The sequence below is a fragment of the Staurois parvus genome, unplaced genomic scaffold (genome assembly GCF_062004578.1).
Source record: "Staurois parvus isolate SC_StPar_1 unplaced genomic scaffold, SC_StPar_1.0 ptg000832l, whole genome shotgun sequence".
In the NCBI taxonomy this organism is placed as follows: domain Eukaryota; kingdom Metazoa; phylum Chordata; class Amphibia; order Anura; family Ranidae; genus Staurois; species Staurois parvus.
In genome coordinates, this window is record NW_028318628.1 from 3,425,897 (window position 1) to 3,450,324 (window position 24,428).

Here is a 24,428-nt window from a genome sequence, read left to right on the forward strand (position 1 = left end):
GTTACATATCAGAGACCCATAATTAGTCTTGACAGGCACTGTAACACCTCTCTGATGGCCAAATTACAGGTTCTAAAGCTATAAAAGTCACTCATCAATGATTTTGAACAGGCCTAAGAGGGGTCACAGTTCTTTAACTAGTATAAACAATGAATGAATGCTTATTATCTGTGAAGTGCCATACTTAAACTGCCTGCTCATCATTATGCAGGAGAAACATAATAACAAGATGGATATCCTGAGTCCTGTACAAAAGTGGGTTCCTATCTTTTAACTATTCAAAAGTTTAAGAAGGGATTTGATAAATCGGTAAGATCAAAAACCATGTTAATATCTACTGTCTATATGTTAAGTCATAGTACAAATGAACAATTCTGGCAAATGCTGTTATAATGTTTACTGTGTTCACTCATCTATTTATGTTTATCCTAAAGAAAAATCTGACTAATTGCTTTGTCTTTGTTTCTATCCCTACAGAAGTGCCTCCGGCTCAATCCTGATGCTCCAGTTTGGGTGTCCAAGCAGCGCATCCTGTGCACTCTCAACCACAGCCTGAAGGACGTTCTGAATTATGGACTCTTCCAGCCAGCTTTTAATGGCAGAGCTGGGAAATTCCTTGACGAGGAACGGCTGCTACGGGAATACCCACCTTCTCTGGCCACACCTGTACCCTACCTAGAGGTAAGGCTGCAATTCCACTTATGTTTTAATATTTTGTAGATGCAGGAGACAGGAAATTATACATATGTGTCTCGGTGTCACCACTTGAGGTAGGCTGTTCTCACACAATCATATTTAACTGGTTGCTCCCGCCCGCAGTACATTTACTGCGGGTGGGCGACAGCACAGCCAGGCGGGATCAAGTATGTGATCTAGCTTCTTCTAGATTCAGGGGAGCATATACATGCCCCCTACTGACCCATGCTGTCGAAGGCTACAGCGTGATTTTGCCAGCAGATCCCAGCCAATGATTTTGGCCATGAACCTGCTGATCAGCCAATCAAAGCAGAGAGAACTGTGTTTACAAACACACAGGGCTCTGTACACAGATCAGCGATTTAGCTGTTTCTTTTTCCTGTGAAGCAGGGAGAAAAAAAAAAGCCAGATCTCTCAGTAAATGCAGCACATATTACACATAATCAATTAGCTAGGCACACAATTAATCCCTTGACTGCCTCTTGATGTTAACCCCTTCCCAGCCCGTGTTATTAGTACAGTGACAGTGTACAGTATTTTATTAGTATCTGTATTGATGTCAGTGTCAGTTAGTGTCCATCCCAGCGATGGTCTATTAGCACCAGATTGCCCACCACAGTCACACTATACATCGGTGATCATCACCATTACCAGTATAGTGTCATAGCTGCGTAAATTCCAGTATATATACTATCATTTGTAGACACTATAACTTTCACACAAACCAGTTAATATATTCTTATTGGAAAAGTGTAGGTAAGCCACCCTATGATTGAATTGGGTGTCTCAGGTCAGGTTCAGGTGGCCTGATCTCTTGTAGTACCCACATACATGTGAAACTCAAAAAATTAGAATATCGTGTAAAAGTTCATTTATTTCAGTAATGCAACTTAAAAGGTGAAACTAATATATGAGATAGACTCATTACATGTAAAGCAAAATAGTTCAAGCTGTGATTTGTCGTAATTGTGATGATTATGGCTTACAGCTCATGAAAACCCCAAATCCACAATCTCAGAAAATTAGAATATTGTGAAAGGTGCAATATTCTAGGCTCAAAGTGTCCCACTCTAATCAGATAATTAAGCCATAACACCTGCAAAGGGTTCCTGAGCCTTTAAATGGTCTCTCAGTCTGGTTCAGTAGAAATCACAATCATGGGAAAGACTGCTGACCTGACAGTTCTGCAGGAAACCATCATTGACACTCTCCATAAGGAGGTAAAGCCTCAAAAGGTAATTGCAAAAGAAGTTGGATGTTCCCAAAGTGCTGTATCAAAGCACATTAATAGAAAGTTACAGGTGAAACTCGAAAAATTAGAATATTAGATGCAATCAATAAACTAAGGATTGTACATAGAACAATATCGGACCTATGAAAAGTATAAGCATGCATATGTACTCAGTACTTGGTTTGGGCCCCTTTTGCAGCAATTACTGCCTCAATGTGGCGTGGCATGGAAGCTATCAGCCTGTGGCACTTCTGAGGTGTTATGGAAGACCAGGATGCTTCAATAGCGGCCTTCAGCTCTTCTGCATTGTTCGGTCTCATGTCTCTCATCTTTCTCTTGGCAATATCCCATAGATTCTCTATGGGGTTCAGGTCAGGCGCGTTTGCTGGCCAATCAAGCACAGTAATCCCACGGTCATTGAACCAGGTTTTGGTGCTTCTGGCAGTGTGGACAGGTACCAAGTCCTGCTGGAAAATGAAGTCAGCATCCCCATAAAGCTTGTCTGTGGAAGGAAGCATGAAGTGCTCCAAAATTTCCTGGTAGACGGCTGCGTTGACCCTGGACTTAATGAAGCACAGTGGACCAACACCAGCAGATGACATGGCTCCCCAAATCAACACAGACTGTGGAAACTTCACACTGGACTTCAAGCATCTTGCAGTGTGTGCCTCTCCATTCTTCCTCCATCCTCTGGGTCCTTGGTTTCCAAATGAGATGCAAAAGTTGCTCTCATCAGAAAAGAGGACTTTGGACCACTGAGCAACAGACTAGATCTGTTTAACTTTAGCCCAGGTAAGACGCTTCTGACGTTGTTTGTTGTTCAGGAGCAGCTTGACAAGAGGAATACGACATTTGAAGTCCATGTCCAGGATCTGTCTGTTTGTGGTGGCTCTTGATGCACTGACTCCAGCCTCAGTCCACTCCTTGTTAAAGTCCCCAACACTTTTGAATGGCCTTTTTCTGACAAACCTCTCCAGGCTGCGGTCATCCCTACTGCTTGTGCACCTTTTTCTTCCACACTTTTCCCTTCCACATACAGTTGCAAGAAAAAGTATGTGAACCCCTTGGGATTACGTGGAGTTTTGCATGAATTGGGCATAAAATGTGCTCTGAACATCATCTAAGTCACAACAATAGAAGAACACAGTCTGCTGAACATAATACTACACAAACGTTAGATGTTGCCATGGTTTAATTGCACATAACATGTAAACATTCACAGTGCAGGGAGGAAAAAGTATGTGAACCTTTGGACTTAATAACTGGTTGACCCTCCTTTGGCAGCAATAACCTCAACCAAACATTTCCTGTAGTTGCAGATCAGACCTGCACAACGATCTGGAGTAATTTTGGACCACTCCTCTTCACAAAACTGTTTCAGTGTAGCAATATTCTTGGGATGTCTGGTGTGAATCACTCTCTTAAGGTCATGCCACAGCATTTCAATCGGGTTGAGGTCAGGACTCTGACTGGGCCACTCCAGAAGGCGTATTCTGTGCTGTTGCAGCCATTGTTTTGTTGAATTACTTGTATGCTTTGGGTCATTGTCCTGTTGCATCACCCATCCTCTGCGGAGCTTCAGTTGGCGGACAGATGGTCGTACGTTTTCCTGCAAAATGTCTTGATAAACTCTGGAATTCATTTTCCCATCAGTGACAACAATCCGTCCAGGCCCTGAGGCAGCAAAGCAGCCCCAAACCATGATTCTCCCTCCGCCATGTTTTACAGTGGGGATGAAGTTTTGATGTTGGTGTGCTGTGCCTTTTTTTCTCCACACATAGTGTTGTGTGTTCTTCCCAAACAACTCAATCTTGGTTTCATCTGTCCACAGTATATTTTGCCAGTAGTGCTGTGGAACATCCAGGTGCTCTTTTGCCAACTTCAAACGTGCTGCAATATTCTTTTTGGACAGCAATGGCTTCCTCCGTGGTGTCCTCCCATGTACTCCATTCTTGTTTAATGTTTTCCTTATTATAGATGTGTCAACAAAAATGTTAGCATTTGCCATAGATTTCTGTAGGTCTTTAGCTGACACTCTGGGATTCTTCTTTACCTCATGCAGCATTCTACACTGTGCTCTTGCATTCATTTTTACAGGACGACCACGCCTAGGGAGAGTAGCAACAGTGCTAAACTTTCTCTATTTGCAGACAGTCTGTCTTACCGTGGACACATAAACATCAAGGCTTTTGGAGATACTTTTGTAACCGTTTCCAGCTACATGCAAGTCAACAATTCTTGATCGTAGGTCTTCTGAGAGCTCTTTTCTGAGAGGCATGGTTCACATCAGACAGTGCTTCTTGAAACCAGTAAACCCAAAACAGGTGTGTGTTTTTTAAGAGCAGGACAGCTGTCAGCAACACATCCAATATCATCCCACTGATTGGAGTCAAGGTTGGCTCACTCCTGGCTCCAATTAGCTCTGGGAGAAGTCATTAAGCTAGGGCCTCATATACATTTTCCTCCCTGCACTGTGAATGTTTACATGTTATGTGCAATTAAACCATGGCAACATCTAATGTTTGTGTAGTATTATGTTCAGCAGACTTTGTTCTTCTATTGTTGTGACTTAGATGACGTTCAGAGCACATTTTATGCCCAATTCATGCAAAACTCCACGTAATCCCAAGGGGTTCACATACTTTTCTTGCAACTGTAACTTTCTATTAATGTGCTTTGATACAGCACTTTGGGAACATCCAACTTCTTTTGCAATTACCTTTTGAGGCTTTCCCTCCTTATGGAGGGTGTCAATGATGGTTTTCTGCACAACTGTCAGGTCAGCAGTCTTTCCCATGATTGTGATTTCTACTGAACCAGACTGAGAGACCATTTAAAGGCTCAGGAACCCTTTGCAGGTGTTATGGCTTAATTAGCTGATTAGAGTGGGACACTTTGAGCCTAGAATATTGCACCTTTTCACAATTTTCTCATTTTCTGAGATTGTGTATTTGGGGTTTTCATGAGCTGTAAGCCATAATCAGAACAATTATGACAAATCACGGCATGAACTATCTTGGTTTGCATGTAATGAGTCTATCTCATATATTAGTTTCACCTTTTAAGTTGCATTACTGAAATAAATGAACTTTTGCATGATATTCTAACTTTTTGAGTTTCACCTGTATATGATCAGATAGGGTAGATTCAGATCTGCAGATTTAGAACAGAACTTCCAAATCATGCAAACAGAAGTAAAATACATTTCTGATGGATTTTATTTTATCTATCCTTGATGTTCAAGTGGTTATTTATTGAGTGAAACAGATGGTTCCCTCCGTTTATGTGCTGATTGCTGCTTGATCAGGGATTTTTCAACAATTTGGGTAATAATTGGCCTATGTATAAATGTCTTTGATGAAACATATGTTTAACTGTTATTGTTTTCTTTAGTCTATGAATTAAAGGCACGGGGACCTATAAAATTCACAATAATGAGTAAAAGACCAATATTTGTAGTATATTATCTGAGCAATCAAATAAAAACGACATAACTTGTAAAAGATACTGTATACTGATTAAATCTAAAATGTGATTCTTTACTATAGGCTACTGCTTGCTATTACTTATTGTGCCATTTACTTGTACATTGATGGCTTCCAAAAGAAGCCCTGTAAATCAAAGACCATGAAAGATTAACTTTGGTAGTTATAAATGTATCTAGCACACAGCAAAAATTCGAAGATTGGTCTGGTTCCAAAGACAGAGGTTTGACTTAGTTATTTACAGGTTAAGAACAAAGATATACACAATGCATGAAACTCATCTGAAAATCAAGTACGCCTGGGGAAAACTGCTTGAGAGAAAACAAAGTTAATAGTACAGAAAATATGATTAGTGCAGATCACTTCACATGAGAAAAACAACAAACTAAGAAGGTAACTTACCAAAAAGAAGCACACGTCTGCAGACATCATACACGTGTAGCTAAATAAGTAACTTGCTTTACAAAATGCATTTTTTTTTTTATCACCGCAAAGAAAGATGTTATATAGTACACCACAACAGATGGTCATCAATAAAACCAATACTTTTCGGCAATTTAGTCCAAGAGTAGAATGTTTATTGGGAGCGAGTGGGGAAAGTGTAGAATATTTAACAGCAGATTGCATGTCATTGTACTATTCTAACTCTAAAGTGACATTTTCTTTCCTCAGTTTCGCTATAAAAGAAGAGTTTATACACAGACATTACTGGATGACAAACAGTTTGCAAAACTTCACACCAAAGTAAGTAGAAATAATCATTTTACCTTAAGAATTAATGCTAAAAAATCAACAGATGTTTTTGTTTTTTTAAAGTACGTCTTTCTTTTGAAACACCATGGGGGACATTTATAAATAATTGCTATCCGTTCCTCGCTATATACTGCAGTGTAAAAATGTAGATTTTCTTTTAAGGCCCATTCATAAAATGCAGACTGCTGTGACTAACAGAGTTCCCTCTTCTTAAGGCAGCTGGGAGAGCACCGGGATTGAAGGAGGGGCTGGTCACATGACTTTGACAGATTACATGAAGGAGGTCTGCCCCTAGCTTTTTTTCTGCATTTCCATACAGAAGCCAGGGAAGGGCTAATAGCATGGGTGACCATACTCCCACTCCCTTGTCTCCTGGTCCTTGAGCTCACCTTGCTCATCCTCCCTGATATTGTCCTGCTGAGAAGGAGCCCGATTCAGAACTGTCAAAATCCCAAAGACTGCTGTGACTAAAGGAGTTCTCCCTGCATAAGGCACCTGCGAGAGCTTTTTTATTTATTTATAGACAGTTTTCACAATGATAATACACAAAAAACATAGAAATACGCAAGATACAGAGACCTAACCATCCACGTACAAATTCAGAAAAGGTACCGTTAGGACAAGAACAGAAGTCTAGGTCTAGAATATTTAACATAGGTACGACATAAACCGGTCTTAGGTCTAATGTATATTCCAACAGACTTCGAGAGACTAGAAAGTTTATTCATCAATAGCCTGCTATGAAACCCAATGCAATATGTAAGGGCCTACGGGACGGATGAGTAGTGAAGTGTAAACATAGAAAAGAAAGAAAGGGAAAGAGAACAAAAAAAAGAAGAAGAGGGGGGGTAAAAGGGACGGAAAGGGGAGGGGGTAGTGAGAGCTTTTAAAATGTGCTGTATTTTTTTAAACATTAGTATGGCCATGCTGCTACTTTATAAATGGACCCTATGGGGTTTATTTACTAAAGCTGGAGAGTCCAAAATCAGACTCCCTTCTGCATAGAAACCAATCAGCTTCCAGGTTTCATTGCCAAGCTTCATTGAACAGGCTGAGGTTAGAAGCTGATTGGTTTCTATGCAGAAGGGAGTCTGATTTTGGACTCTCCAGCTTTAGTAAATAAACACCTATGTGTTAGCTCTGCTTTCAGTCAGCATGATATAGTGGAAGGGGTGGCCAAAAGTGCATGGTGGAGTTGATTTACTAAGGCGCGTAGACTGTTCACTTTGCAGGGGAATTTTCCTTTAGCTTAGTGAATGTGCTGAAAAGTCACTTTGCAAAGAATACCCAACTGCATGCAAGGAAAGTGTAAAAAAAAGCAACAGTATTTTTTTGCTTGCTCATGATTGGATGATGGAAGTCAGCTTCATCCCATTCTCTAAGCTACGTAAAAATGCTCTTGCAAATTAACCAATTCAATACCGGGCAATTTTACACCTTCCTGCCCAGGCCAGTTTTCAGGTTTCAGCGCTCTTACACTTTGAATGACAATTGCGCGGTCATACAACATTGTACCCAAACTAAAATTTTATCATTTTCTTCACACAACTAGAGCTTTCTTTTGATGTATTTAATCACCGCTGGGGTTTTTATTTTTTGCTAAATTAACAAAAAAAGACTGAAAATTTTGGAAAAAAAACACGTTTTTCTTTGTTTCGGTTATAAAAGTTTGCAAATAAATAATTGTTCTTCATAAATTTAGGCAGAGATGTATTCTGCTACATGTCTTTGGTGAAAGTAACCCAAATTAGGATGTATTTTTTAGTTTGTAGGAAAGTTATAGAGTTCACAAACTATGGGATATATCTGAATATTGATCAATCCTGAAGTACTGACAGCCAATCTAATTTCTTGAGGTCCAAGAATGTCAGAACAGTACAGATATCCCCCAAATGACCCCTTTTTGCAAAGTAGACAGTCCGACGTACTTCATAAGAGGCATGGCGAGTTTTTGGAAGTTGTATTTTTTTTGTCATAATTTTGCGGAAAATGAAAACATAAAAAAAATTATTTTCACTATTTTGTTTTTTACATACTGTCACCAGTGCAGTATAGCGTCATCATATAACTGGAATGGCGGTAATCAGGGACACTGACTGGTGACAGTGTGAAAAAAAAAAAATATTTTTTTTTTCTTCATTATTTTACATTTTTTATTACATTTTTTTTTCTTTTTTTTAAGATTTTATTTTTATATTTCACTATGACCAAAGTAGTACAATGTTACCATAGTAACATTGTACTACTTTGGGGAAGTGATCAGTATTTATTTATTTTTTTTTACACAATTTGCTTATAGCAAAGAATTACTTTGCTATAAGCAAGCATTTACCTGAATGACATCGATTCATTCAGGGTTTTTTTTCTTCTTTTGTGCTTAGCTGTGATTTGGCCACAGCTAATCACATGACATATGCATGTGATTAGCTGTGACCATTCACAGCTAGACACTAGTATACAATGGACGGCATGAATGAAGCCATCCATTGTATACAACTGTCATGTGACCTGCTGTGATTGGTCACAGCAGGTCACATGGTACTGGCAACAGGGCCGATACTCAGATCTGTCATCGGCCGTGTCCGAGGTACACGGCCGGTGACAGATCGCGCCGCTGCGCGGCTCTCCAAGCGCGCGAACTGCGCATGTGTGGGAGTACGCCAAATGGCGGTCTCTCGGAAAGCTAGTGCATATTTCCGGACGCCATACGGCTATTGGCCAGGCGTCAAATGGTTAAACAGACTAATTGCCTTTAGTAAATTAACCCCAGTGTGTAAGTTTTTTGACTGCATATTATCTCCTTTTCCATTGCATATAAGGTAGATAGAACCATTAGTTACATATTCAGTTTTGGGCACCAATTCACAAAACAAACATTGGGGAACTAGAGAAAGTACAGAGAAGAGCAACCAAACTGATGAGAGGCATGGAGGAGCTCAGATATGAAGAAAGATTAGAGGAACTGAATTTATTCTCTCTTGAGAAGAGGAGGTTAAGGGGGGATATGATCAACATGTATAAATACATCAGTGGTTCATATAGTGAACTCGGTGTAGAGCTATTCACCCTGAGGTCATCACAGAGGACAAGGGGGCACTCTTTACGTCTGGAGGAAAATAAATTTAATCTCCAAATACAGAAAGGTTTCTTCACAGTAAGAGCTCTGAAAATGTGGAATAGACTCCCTCAAGCGTTGGCTCTGGCCAGCTCAGTAGATTGTTTTAAAAAAGGGCTGGATTAATTCCTAGATACACAGAATATAACTGGATACTAACATTTATAGGTAAAGTTGATCCAGGGAATATCCGATTGCCTCTCGGGGGATCAGGAAGGAATTTTTTTCCCTGCAGGAGCAAATTGGATCATGCTTTGCTGGGTTGTTTTGCCTTCCTCTGGATCAACTGTGGGTATAGGATTATAACTTTTTTTTTTTTTGGTAGAACTGGATGGACTTTGGGCTTTTTTCAGCCAGACTAACTATGTAACTATGTGTTTAATTGCTGCAGTGTTTTATCATTTTGGAAGACTATGCTGCTTTTTTTTTTATTAGTGCAGTTCTTTAGTAAGAAAAATAGATACTTCATCTGGGCACCAGGGCAGCCATTTTGTGGAATTCAATAGAAAGGCATCCTGTGTAGTCACAGCATTAAAAATAATGCCTTGAAGATTATAGGAATCACAATTCGTATCTACTTCTGCCACTGTCAAATGCTTAAGAATGCTGCCACTTTGTAATGGGATACTGGGAACAGGCTATGATGTAATGTGATTTCCTTTAGCATGTGACCCCAAAATATGTTTGATGTTCTAGGACTTACTCAAATCTGTGTATAATGCTGGCCATACACTAAAGCTCAACAAAAAAGTCAGATTCCCCCATCCTCTCTATACAGTGTGGATAGATGAATCTTCCTACTAAGCTGTTACACTATTGAATTCAGACAGCTGGCAACAGCAACTGTCAGATTACCTGAACAGCAGCTGCATCTGATTGGACTATTTTCCACCCAACGTTATTTTTTCAAAGGATGTCAGGCTGGAGATTGCCATTGGTAATCAAGTAATTTTTAGCCAATTCATTAGGAACTGGATGAAATTCCTAGATGTATGGCTACCTTAAAGTGGAACTTCACTCTCAAAATCAACTTTGACTGTTTTTAATCCTTATGCTGCTAGGGTTAGTAAATAGATAGGAAAGTATATCATATTTACTTGTTTTAAACATTTTTTTTACATTTCTTAAATTACTTCCTGGTTTCCATGCCTAGGCAAATGATGTCATACATCCCAGGAGTCATCAGGAGAAGAGGGTCTTTCTCAGCTAAGCACACCCTCCTGCATGCATGGCTGAGCTAAGAGCAGAGGGATATCAGGAAGTAAATGCTATATGAATCATCTGCCCTTACTCAAGATGGCCATGACCAGAAAAGCTAGGGGGTGTTTTTCCAAAGTGATTTCTCAGCAAAATAAAGCATGGGGATGTGGATAAAGGGATTAGTTTGCTTTGAATATTTAACCACTTGCCTACAGGGCACTTTTACCCCCTTCCTGCCCAGGCCAATTTCCAGCTTTCAGCGCTATCACACTTTGAATGACAATTGCGCAGTCATGCAACACTGTACCCATATGAAATTTTTATCAATTTTTTGTGACAGAGCTTTATTTTGGTGGTACTTAATCACCTCTGGGTTTTTTATTTTTTTCCTAAACAAACCAAAAACCACTGAAAATTTTGAAAAAAAGTTTTTTCTTAGTTTTTGTTATAAAATTTTGGAATTAAGTGAATTTTCTCCTTCACTGATTGTGCTAATGAGGCTGCAGTGATGGGCACTGATAGGCTGCACTGATAGACACTGATAGGTGGCACTAATGGGCACTGATGAGGAGGCAGTAGTAGGTAGCACTGATGGGCATTGACACACAAAGTTTGGAGGCTATTGACTCTGTGGACAGTTGGCGACTTCTGCGCACTGTGCGCTTCAGACCCCGCTCTGTCATTTTACGTGGCCTACCACTTTGTGGCTGAGTTCCTGTTGTTCCCAGTTGCTTCCACTTTGTTATAATAGCACTAACAGTTGACCATAGAATATTTAGTAGCGAGGAAATTTCACAGATGGACTTATTGCACAGGTGGCAACCTATCACATTACTACGCTTGAATTCACTGAGCTCTTGAGAACGACCCATTCTTTCACAAATGTTTGTAGAATCAGTTTTTATGCCTAGGTGCTTGATTTATACATCTGTGGCCATGGAGGTGATTGCAACACATGAATCCAGTGATTTGGAGGGGTGTCCCAATACTTTTGTCAATATAGTGTATGTCCTGGTGTACTTTTTTCCTTTTTTGAAATGTAGGTCCTCTCAGGTATTTTTATTCAAAACAAGCCAGTTTCATCTACATTGAAAATTTGTTCTGGCAAATAACCTCCATCGTCAATAATATATTCCAATATCTTGGGAAAATCATTTGCAGCATTAACATCGGCGCTTGCTGCTTCACCTTGAACTTTAATGTTATGCAAATTAGCTCTTTCTTTAAAGCAATTGAACCAACCCTAACTTACAACAAATTGTTTGTTGCAATTGCCTTTGCTTGCTAAACGAGAAGCTTTTAAATCTTTTCTGCAATTAAAAAAAGACTGGCATATTACGCTGATTTTGGTCTTTTATCCAAATTGTCAACAGCCTTTCCATCTTGATAATTAAAAAACACTGCATTGCTTGGTAATAATTGTAGCATTTATTGGAGTATGGCCTTTCACATGCTCCATTATTCTACCTTTATGTTTTAAAATTGTTGTGATTGTCAAATGCTCTGCCAGTGGATGATGGAATTTCACCTTTCTCCGATCTCTTTATTATTTCTACTTTATTTTCCATGGTGATGGTTTTTCTGTTCTTTGCTGCATCACCAGTAGACTTGTTTTTTGGAATCATAATTGCAGGGTGAAGACAAAAAACGTGGAGTGGAGTGCACTCTCGAAGTGGACAAGAAGAAGAAAGAAAAGAGAGAAAGTGTAGCAGTCAGTCAATTTATTACCAATTTATTTTAATAAGAAAAGTACTGTATAAAAACACTCACTGACATGGCAAGATCGTCAGTTGGATATGCCTACTTGTTGTGCGTCCTCAGCCCGCAGCAGCAGTGGCAGTTGTCCCCGTCCCTTAGAGCCAGCCAGCAGCGTGGGATCCAGTACTAAAAACAGGGCTAAAAGAGACCCAGAAGGATAGTTGCATTCAGAATCAAGCAGTATAAATTAAAAAAAGCTCTATTGTCCAACTATAAACAGTTCAAAAACAGATTGTATAAAAACACACACATGATTGAATTGGAGCTCCACATGACGGCTGATATGAGCTCATGCACAGGTGGATATACTGTACAGTAACACAGTCCTGCTATCGAAGTTACAGGTACAAAGACAGGGCATACTTACAATAGTAGTGAGCACTGAGTACAGTACTGTAATAAATCTCACCAGCTGCACGGGTTCTAAGCGCTTCTGGGCGTGCAGTGATGTTGGATGTTCCGGGTGCTTGTGGCCATTCAGTAGTGTGGGATGTGTCCGGTGCTTCTGACCATGCAGTGCACAGTACTGTACAGTAGCTGGCAAGATGGCTGCTCAGCGATATCTGGGACCAGATTGGAGTGCAAGCGGCCATCAGTGACTGCCTCCGTTCATAAGTAGGAACTGCTCATAATTCGAATGTCCATAACACAGGGACTAACTGTATTAGAAATAAATTGTTGATTAAATCTCTGCATACCAAAACTTCTAAATTCGGTCTGGTCATGAGGATTTTTATTACGCTTGGACAGGGGTTCTTTCTGTAAATTGAGAATTGGAGTTCAAAATTGTATTCAGATCCATGCTTCGCTTTATTTGTATTCTTTTATATCAGGGGATGCATAATATAACTATGATCAGTGCTTGCAATGCTAGTAAAATTTAGAACATCTGCGCCCTTCCTGAAACCTGTTGCCCTGGTACCGAATAGAAATTTACTTTACATTAATTCCATAATTTTTGTATCCCTCTTTCAAGCTGGGTGTTAAAAAAATTATTCTAGACTATATACATATGAGGATGCACTGTCTGAAAGCAGAGATGCTTGCTATATATACAGTATAGTAAAAAAACAAAATCCCATTCCCAGGTAGTACAGTACCATCTTTGACCTGGAGCCCAAGTGAAAGTTTATGTTTTGCCAAACCTTTTTTTTTGGGGGGGGGGGGGGGTTAAGCTATCTTTCTTATTGTTTGGTGTGTTTTTGCTGGAAAATTTAAAATGTTACACTTGTCACCAGGATAGTTGGAGAAGTAATATCTTTCAGTGGGTACATTTCTTTCAATGACAGTTGCCTAAGGGGGGAATGTTCCTTTAGTTAGGATAGATTTACTCTTACTTCCTGTTGCATCTTCAGGACAAGATGGGAAATGTCCTGATTAGGACACAGACAGCATGAAAGAAACAGACAGGGATTTTGGGCCCTGGCTACTCTAGCCTAAACTAAAAGACCTACACTTTAAGGGCTATGCAGCTGATAAACTCACGTTTAGGAGCAGTTCAGCATTTTTTTCAGCAGCCCTTGAACTCTCCCTATTGTTTTCCTATGTGTCCATGTACACATCGTCGTTTACAGTTGTTTACAGGCAGTTGAGTTTACAGTCTTTTTTTGAATGCAGAAAACTTGCATTCAGGAGTAGATTTTATCAGCGTTTTAAACGCCAAACACTTGTAAACATGTGTAAACGCAGCTAACCGCGTTTATAAGCGTTTGAATTTGTTTTTTAACTCTTCCATTTCCAGATGCTGTCCAGAGGCTTTTTTCATCATGAAAAATGCATGCAAAGCATTTTCCCGGTACTCAAATGGACCTGGTACACCATACTTTGAGGTTTCGCATGAAAGAAAATATGTTAGACACTGCTGCAATAATTTCTGCACAGAAATGAGCTGGAACACATCCAAACACCACAAAAAAAAAAAAAAGACAGCTAATCTCAACAAATACTACTCTCTCTGCTTCTGCTCTCTCTATTTCTCTCAAAATGTCTGAAATAATTATTTTTTTACTATTTTTCAGTGCACACTGGGCATTTTGGAAGGTCTCCTGAGGTTATCTTTAAAAAACTCTTCTAAATGCAAACGCTCAAAAACGCGCATAAACGTGTTATGCAAATGTGGATAAACAGATGGGTTTTAACCTACATTTTCCAGCAGTCCGTTTCCAATGTTCAGAAATGTCCCATGTACATGGAGCCTAAAGGATAAGTTCACCTTTAGTAACATGTTACATGTTACACTCATATTTAGAATGTTATTTCTAGGCAACATCCCCCAGTGACAGCCTGTGGGGGTTCTTCTCCCCACACCCACTATCACAATTTTAAATCAGCACTCTGCACAGCTGCGTCATTCATTCACAGGGATCTTTGAATAAAAAAGCTACAAGTATTGTCCACCACTGCTGTAGACAGATTTGAAGATGCGGGTGCGCTGATAAGCATGCGCATAGTTCATTCACACTGCCTACAGGTCAGGAACTGTCTGCCTATACAAAGGTACAGGCAAAGAGGTGTAAGTAGTGTGTGCAGGAGCTTGACATTGCACCCACAATCCACTGATCGCAGGTACAATGGTCTGCAGGCTCCTAGGAAGAAAAAAAAATAATAAATGCACATTTTTTTACCTGCAACAAATATGTTTTTAATAGGTGAACTTAGCTTTAAACAGGCTCCTTCCTGAATGGAAGGGTCAGACAAACATCATTGCATTTAAACACTGCATTAGGGCATTAGGGCACTGGGTTAGCAACAATTGTAGCAAATGTGGCAAATCATTACTAGGTCCCTATCATTGTGGTCTAGCTTTGCTTTAAACATTTGTCTCCCTCTCTTCCATTTAACCAACACTAAAATCATCAAAGTGCATTCTGTCAAATAGAGGGGTTTTCAGGATTGTTTGTGTGTTATATAGCATGAGACAATAAGACTGTGGTAAGGGTGTTATGTAAAGTTAAATTCAAGACAAACAGGTAAATATACAGTTAAACTAAAGTGCCTTGAAAAGTATTCATACCCCTTGAAATTTTCCACATTTTGTCATGTTACAAACGTATTTTATTGGGATTTTATGTGCTAGACCAACACAAAGTGGCACATAATTGTGAAGTGAAAGGAAAATGATAAATGGTTTTTAAAGTTTTTTTACAAATAAATATGTGAAAAGTGTGCTGCACATTAGTAACACTAAGACCGGCCATACACTATACAATTTTCTGTCCAATTTCTGCCCAATTGCCTTTAGATTTACCTTCAGCTATGTAGTGCAAGGGGCTGCCTAATTGGATACAATTGAAAGGGTTGTTTAGGTTTGACCTCATATTATATGGTTTTTGGTAAATCTAAAGCAAAATTCTCTAGAAAATTGTATAATGTATGGCCAGCCTAAGTCCCCTTTAACACAGGTGATCCAGTCAGGTCCTCCTGTTAGTTTTTCAGGCAGGCCTTATTGGATGGTCCATGTATTCCTATGGACTTGTGTCCATTTACACCTGCCTACCTCCAATACGGTCTGATCCACTAAAAAAACCAAAGGGAATCTGTTCCCCTCCATGTAGGTGGATAAGATTGGAGAGCAGTTCAGTTTAACTGGACAGCCAGTCCTTTTACACCCGACCACCCACAGAGCAGAGTGGGAGTGGGCTGTGTCTGTGCTCGCTCTGCATAAACATGGACCTGTCATCTGACCACTCTTCTCTGCTAAGCAAGGGATCAGTGGACAGATCCCCTGCTGAGCAAAGCAGATTCTGCACCATGTGAAAGGGGCCTTAGGATGACAGATGAAAAACAAACAGCAATTAATTTCCTTGCACAAACGGATGTAAACTCCTCTACCTGCTCTACTTCTTGACCTTTCTGCTGCCTTTGACACAGTCGACCACCCGCTCCCCCTCAGTAAACTCCACTCCATCAGTCCGTGACTCCGCCCTCTCCTGGTTCTCCTCTTACCTTTCTCAGTGCACTTTCCTTGGACCTCTCCAACTTATAACCTCCCATGGCTTCCAATACCACCTCTATGCTGATGACACCCAGATCTAACTCTCCACTCTCCAGCTCACCCCCTCAACCACCTCACGTATCACAAGTCTACTAAGCGACATATCAGCATGGATATCACACTACTACCTTAAACTCAATCTTTCAGAAACTGAGCTTGTAATATTTCCTCCACCCTGATCCCCCACTCACGACTTTACCATTAAGATCAACAGCAAAACCATTGGTCCTTCCCCTCATGCCAGGGTGCTAGGTGTAATCCTAGACTCTGACCTCTCCTTTGGGCCCCACATCCAATCACTGGCTAAATCCTGCCGCCTCAATCTCCGGAACATTTCCAAAATCCGCCCCTTTCTGACCAACGACACCACAAAACAACTCATCCACGCCTTGGTTTTATCCCGCCTTGATTACTGCAACTCCCTCCTCACTGGTCTACAGTTACACAGGCTATCCTCCTTCAGTCTATTATGAATGCTGCTGCTAGACTCATACACCTTACCAACCGATCAGAGACTGCTGCCCTTCTCTGCCAATCCCTTCACAGGCTTCCACTAACCCAACATATAAAATTCAGAATACTAATCACAGCTTACAAAGCCATCCACAACACTGCACCTAGCTACATCGCCAACCTCATACGCAGATACCGCCCAAATCACCCACTCTGCTCCTACCAAAATATCTTCCTCTCTAGCTCCCTCATCACCTCCTCCCACGCTCGCCTCCAGGACTTCTCCAGAGCCTCTCCCATTCTCTGGAACTCCCTACCACTGTATGTCTGGTCAGCCCCCACCCTGTCTGCCTTTAGGCGATTTTTGAAAACTCACCTATTCAGGGAAGCCTATCCCACCTCCACCTAAGGACTGTACTTGATTCACCTCCACCAGATCATCCCCAGCAACTATCACCTTTTGTATCACCTCCCCCTTCCTTTAGATTGTAAGCTCCACGAGCAGGGTTCTCTTATTCCTTCTGTACTGAAATGTATTGTAATTGTACTGTCTCCCTGATATTGTAAAGCCCTCCAGGTCCATTGAAACAGAATGGAAATAATGTAAACAGATTCTGTTCATTTACATCCTTTCTGTTTATGTTCTTTTTTAGGCAAGAAATGCTTCTTTTTACAGTTGTCACCTCTGGCTCTCCATATTCAAAAATGGATGTAGACAGATGTAAACTGAACTGATATAAACTGATTTGAACTGAACTGAAGTAAACTGACGCAAACTGAACCGAAAACTGATGTAAACTGAAGCCGTTTTATGTTTGAAAAAACATGACTGAACAGATCACACCTTTGTGAAAGGGGCGCAGGGCGGACTCTGCTGATCCCCCGCTGAGCAGAGTAGGTAGATGACAAGTCTGTGTCCACTCAGTTTATGCAGAGTGGACACGGGCACAGTCTGCTCTGCTTTGTGGGTGGTTGGGTATAAATGGACCAGCTGTCTGTCCATAGAAATACATGGACCATCCGGTCAGGTCCGCCTGCAAAAACTGACAGGCGGAATTGATTGGATTGTCCGTGTGAAAGGAACCTTACAGGTCTTGTCCCTTTGCCAGCTTGCAACTGGACAGTGAAAAGAGAAGCAGTACACTGATAAGCTCATATCTCTGTTACTCCTATCATCCTGTTACCTCCTATCAGCATGTTCCTTTTAGCACATAAGCCCTGCAAAACATCTGACTTGCTTCTTGTGCTGCTTCTTCCTCTCCTATTTTTACTGCAGAGAGATTGCAAGAGTCTGATTCCAGGTCAGATGTCGATAACCACACTGCTTGCATTTAAAAAATGCAATTTATAATGTATTCATAAATGTAGAACTGCAATATTTGTACCTGTCATATTTGCCTGGAGTTCAGCTTTAAAGTACATCTATGCCCAGGCTATCTAAATAAGACGACATATTTTTAACAAGCAGTACAAGAGCTTTAAAACACCTCTCTAGCTGCTTAATGTGAAGTTGTTTCTTCTGTAAGATTTGGAAGTATCACAACAAAGACTCTAGAGCTCCATTTCACCCAGTTTTAACAGCTTTGAAACACCTGCTGGTAGTTTGCAGTAGAGGACTGCCAAGATTTGGTTCTCATAGGGAAAAAAAACTAAGCCTTTTTTGTGGATGTTGAAAATCTATTTCTTCAAACATGCCTATAGATACAGAGATGAATAACTGCTTAATTTAAAGTTAAACTCAAACCCCAGACTTTCAACAAAATTGCCAAGCCTGTGACAAAATGTTTAGATTTAAATCCATTCTCTATACTGCAGAAAGGGACAACATCTTTTAAAGCCACAGACCATATTGAACACCCCTGACACTTGAACACAGTTCAGCTTGAGACGGTCACGGTCTGGGATCAGTCTTGGGGAGCCAGTAGCTGCAGCATTAGAGAGGTTCACGAGTAATCAGCTGGAAATATACAAGCAGATCCCCTAGAACAGTGGTTCTCAACCTTTCTAATGCCGCGACCCCTTAATACAGTTCCTCATGTTGTGGTGACCCCCAACCATAAAATTATTTTCGTTGCTACTTCATAACTGTAATTTTGCAGTGGGAGGACTAGCGCCCCATCACTGATGTCAGTGGGATGAATAGTGTCCCATCGTTGGTATCAGTGGGATGAATAGTGCCCCATCATTGGTATCAGTGGGAGGAATAGTGCCCCATCATTGGCATTAGTGGGAGGAATAGTGTCCCATCATTGGTATCAGTGGGAGGAATAGTGCCCCATCATTGGTATCAGTGGGAGGAATAGTGCCCCATCATTGGTGTCAGTGGAAGGAATAGTGCCCCATCATTGGTGTCAGTGGGAGGAATAGTGCCCCATCATTGGTGTCAGTGGGAGGAATAGTGCTCCATCATTGGTGCCAGTGGGAGGAATAGTGCCCCATCATTGGTATCAGTGGGAGGAATAGTGCCCCATCATTGGTGCCAGTGGGAGGAATAGTGCCCCATCATTGGTGTCAGTGGGAGGAATAGTGCCCCATCATTGGCATCAGTGGGAGGAATAGTGTACAATCATTGGCGTCAGTGGGAGGAATAGTGCCCCATCATTGGCGTCAGTGGGAGGAATAGTGCCCCATCATTGGAGTCAGTGGGAGGAATAGTGCCCCATCGTGGGTGTCAGTGGGAGGAATAGTGCCCCATCGTGGGTGTCAGTGGGAGGAATAGTGCCCCATCGTGGGTGTCAGTGGGAGGAATAGTGCCCCATCGTGGGTGTCAGTGGGAGGAATAGTGCCCCATCGTGGGTGTCAGTGGGAGGAATAGTGCCCCATCGTATTGTGGGTGTCAGTGGGAGGAATAGTGCCCCATCGTGGGTGTCAGTGGGAGGAATAGTGCCCCATCGTGGGTGTCAGTGGGAGGAATAGTGCCCCATTGTGGGTGTCAGTGGGAGGAATAGTGCCCCATCGTGGGTGTCATTGGGAGGAATAGTGCCTCATCATTGGTGTCAGTGGGAGGAATAGTGCCCCATCGTTGGTGTCAGTGGGAGGAATAGTGCCCCATTGTGGGTGTCAGTGGGAGGAATAGTGCCCCATTGTGGGTGTCAGTGGGAGGAATAGTGCCCCATTGTGGGTGTCATTGGGAGGAATAGTGCCTCATCATTGGTGTCAGTGGGAGGAATAGTGCCCCATCATTGGTGTCAGTGGGAGGAATAGTGCCCCATCATTAGTATCAGTGGGAGGAAAAGTGCCCCATCATTGGTGTCAGTGGGAGGAATAGTGCCCCATCATTGGTGTCAGTGGGAGGAATAGTGCCCCATCATTGGTGTCAGTGGGAGGAATAGTGCCCCATTGTGGGTGTCAGTGGGAGGAATAGTGCCCCATTGTGGGTGTCATTGGGAGGAATAGTGCCTCATCATTGGTGTCAGTGGGAGGAATAGTGCCCCATCATTGGTGTCAGTGGGAGGAATAGTGCCCCATCATTGGTATCAGTGGGAGGAATAGTGCCCCATCATTGGTGTCAGTGGCAGGAATAGTGCCCCATCATTGGTGTCAGTGGGAGGAATAGTGCCCCATCATTGGTGTCAGTGGGAGGAATAGTGCCCCATTGTGGGTGTCAGTGGGAGGAATAGTGCCCCATTGTGGGTGTCAGTGGGAGGAATAGTGCCCCATTGTGGGTGTCATTGGGAGGAATAGTGCCTCATCATTGGTGTCAGTGGGAGGAATAGTGCCCCATCATTGGTGTCAGTGGGAGGAATAGTGCCCCATCATTGGTATCAGTGGGAGGAATAGTGCCCCATCGTTGGTGTCAGTGGGAGGAATAGTGCCCCATCGTTGGTGTCAGTGGGGGGAATAGTGCCCCATCGTTGGTGCCAGTGGGGGGAGGAATAGTGCCCCATCGTTGGTGTCAGTGGGGGGAGGAATAGTGCCCCATCGTTGGTATTAGTGAGACAAATGATGGGGCACTATCCCTTCCACTGACACCAATGATACTTACCTTGCTGACTCCTGCTCCAGCCTGGGCTCGCTGTCTCCCTCTCCCATCTACAGCCTGCATACCTGGCTGCAGCAGCAAAATTTGCACTTACCTGTCAGCTGTCTTCCTTCTCTGGCCTCTCTCTTCACTCGCTCCTGCAGCTCCCTCGATCTTCTTCGATCTCCGCACGCTGCCGCTCGGCTCCTCCTCTCCAAGCTCCACCTCCTCGCCGGTGATTGGCCGCCTGTGTGCCTCTCCTGAGCTACAGTTCCGGTGGCCAATCAGCGGCGAGGAGGCGGAGCTGTTGAGTGATCCCGGAGGTGTGGCCAGGTTACAGGGGCAGCATATCATCCCGCCCACAGATCGCCTGAGACAGGAGCGGTGTCTCAGTTCCTAAGGCCATCGGAAATATGTGTTTTCCAATGGTCTTAGGCAACCCCTGTGAAATGGTCGTTCGACCCCCAAAGGGGTCGCGACCCCCAGTTTGAGAACCGCTGCCCTAGAAGATGACGTAGGCTCACTTGAGGCGCAGGAACTAAGCACTAGTTGGTCTTCACCACAGCTCTTGATGGTAATGCCAAAGAGCAGTCATCTGCATTGCCAAGCAGGGAAGGAGAAAGTGGGGGTCAGTTAACAGATGAAGCAGATAAGGAAGTGTAGTTGATGAACAAGCCAAAAGCTTAGTAAAAAGTAGTAGTTGGATAGGGTCAGACAGAAGCGTAGTCGGTGAACAAGCCAAGGGGTTATAATGAGTGGTAGTGAAGATATAGATGGCAGCAGGTATGTAAGGAGCAAGATATCAGCTGAAGGGAGCACAATAATCTGGCAGATAGGATGTGTAGAGACATGGCTTAAATCAGGTTTTTCATGGGAGGAGCAATGAGTTCAAGGTTCACCAGAAACATGATACAAGGCAAGATTGTCCAAGGGATCATTAGGAGGGTGTCTTGCATCTCAGATGGCATGGCAAGAAAAGCTACAGCTAGACACCGCAGAGATCCCAGGTTCGGATCTGGACACTGACAACAAGCTATAATAAATCCCATTAAAATATTTTAGGAACTGCACAGCCTGTTAATGACCCCCATCATAAATGGCTTTTGTAAACAGTACTTTATAGGTCTGGAATGCCAGAGAGTTTTAATACAGACATATCATAAATAGTCTGGAAGAATGTACATCTGTCAGACTGCAATTAGTGACCTTTGCTAACATACAGATGACCTATCCAGAGTTCCAACTTCCCAAAGTTTCATACAGTTTCCAGAATTAGTGCTATGATGGTGCTACATTAACCCCTTTCTGCCGAGCATACACTTTAATGTAAGTGGCGTCATGGAAGTGGGTCTTTATCTGTTGGACTGCATGTGTGCATACCTTTGTTTGTGCTGAGAGCATACTGCACAACACGTTTCCAGCACAGAGACAAAGCTGTCATGGAGTTCCATGGGTCTCCTACTAATGATCAGGAACAGAGAGGACTGGTTCCTGAGTACCTGATTGCTGTGATAGTCTGTGATTAGCTATAACAGTGATCAGTCACTATATAGCCTGCCCCTGTAGTTTTTTTTTGTCTCTTTGAATGGGGAAAAAGATACTTTGTATCTTTTTCTCCTTGCTAGAAGAGAAATTTGTAAATAAAAAAAGCGTGAAAAACAATAAAATAGCTAGTCAGGGTTTGATCTTGTCAGTGTCTAGGGCTAGGGTCAAGGGTCATGCTCAGAGTCAAAGTCATGGTCAAAAGTCAAGCTCAGAGTCAAAGGTCAGGGTCAGTGTATTGTAGGTAGGATTAAAAAAAACAATTTTTAATTTAGTATTAGTGTCGTATTTTAGATAAAATAAAAAAGCATATGCACTATTGTTCCTACTATGGGTACAATGGGTACAAACAACAAATAACCACTTGTTTTACTGCTACAGGGCGGCTGGATCAAATTCAAAATCCTAACACTGATGTACAAAGCTGTCCACCATACTGCCCCGAACTACATCACCGACCTAATATCCAAGTACCACCCAGCACGCACACTCCGCTCCTCACAAGACCTCCTTCTCTCTAGTTCCCTGGTCTCCTCCTCCAATGCCCGCCTCCAGGACTTCCTTAGGGTGTCACCCATCCTCTGGAACTCCCTGCCCCAACCCATCAGACTATCACCTACTCTCCTCTCCTTTAGGTGCACCCTGAAAACCCACCTCTTCAGGGAAGCCTACCCCACCCCCTGCTAACTTGCCGACCTCCTCCACTCTTCCTACCACTCCATCCCCCACAGCAATCTCCTCCTGTACCACCATCCCCTCCCTCCTAGATTGTAAGCTCGAAAGAGCAGGGCCCTCGATCCCCTCATGTTTTGCATTGTATTGTTCTGTCACATGTTCTGTCACCCTTTGTAATGTACAGCGCTGAGCAAACTATTGGCGCTTTATAAACACTTTATAATAATAATAATAATCTATCTCCTGTCAGTGGGGACATGCTGGTTTTTAGCTCTCAAAACAGGGAGGTAAAAACCAAAACGTTCCCTAGTAAATCACTATAAAGTACACAGTTAAATCACTCCCTAAGACACAGTTAACCCTTTGATCTCCCCAGATGTTAACTGCCTAGTGTCGTTAGTACAGTGTCAGATTATTTTTATTAGCGCTGATCACTGTATTCGTGCCAGTGGAGATGTCAGTGTCAGAATGCCCACCGTACTATCGCAGTCCTGCTATAAGTCACTGACCACTGCCATTTGTAGGCACTATAACTTTCATGCAAACCAATTAATATACAGTTATTGTGATTTTTTTTTATCAAAGACATGAAGCAAAATACATTTTTATACTATATTTCTGAAGATTTATTTTTTAATTGGATATGTTTTATAGCAAAAAGTTAAAAATATTGGGGTTTTTTTCAGTCTTTTTTATTAATAACACAAAAAAATAAAAAACCCAGTGATTATTAAATACCATCAAAAGAAATCTCTATCTGTGTGAAAAAAATATATAAATTTCATTTATGTACAGCGTTGCACAACCAAGCAATTGTCAGTTAAAATAGCACAGCGCCGTATAGCAAAAAATGGCCTGGTCATGAAGGGAGGTAAATCTTCTGGAGGGCAAGTGGATAATATACACATATGTGGTCTTGCTGCAATTTTCAAGAGCAGGAGAATTTTTTTAGGGTTGTTCTTTGGTGGTAGGTTATGGTATTAGCAAGAAATATACAGCTAAATTAAAAAAATATTTATTTTTTTCACTAATTTGTGCCAGTTTTCCTTTGGTAATATATTAAAAGAATCAGGAGATATTCATTACTGTTTACCAGCAAATTAAACCCCAATTTATCTTGAAAAAAACATGATACAATTTACCTGCATACAGTAGTAGTTGCAATGATATGTACAGTTATACTAACACATGTCAAAGTTGCAAAACTATGTTAAGACGTTAAGATTTGTTTGACTTTCTTCATGAAGGGGTTAACATCAAGCATTTATAAAAATGTATAAAAGAATAATAATCAGTTTGATATCGAATATACCTATGCAGAAGGTGGACTGGTCATATTACATTTTCTTGCTGTAAAACAGATACAGTTGTGACCAAAATTATTCAACCCCCACTGAAATTGAGTGTTTTGGCCAGTTTGACATTGCTTTTGATCATTCAGTCATCTTGCTTACATTTACATTAAAGAGGCACTTGTAGGTCAGACAAATATAACATAACAGTTATAATGAAATAACCACAAATGTCTTTTCTGTGCTCACAGCATTATCAGTTTTATTCAACCC

At 41.7% G+C, this 24,428-nt stretch overlaps 1 protein-coding gene across 3 annotated transcripts in view; it reads left to right on the forward strand.

Moving 5' to 3' along the window:
• Positions 1-24,428, forward strand: part of SHANK3 (SH3 and multiple ankyrin repeat domains 3) — a 464,876-nt gene that overhangs the window by 160,308 nt on the left and 280,140 nt on the right. For all 3 annotated transcript variants that reach the window (XM_089655308.1, XM_089655310.1, XM_089655309.1), the window contains 2 exons: positions 478-681; positions 6,085-6,156. In XM_089655308.1, the coding sequence (XP_089511434.1) occupies positions 478-681; positions 6,085-6,156 (276 nt within the window). The remainder of the gene's footprint in view (positions 1-477; positions 682-6,084; positions 6,157-24,428) is intronic.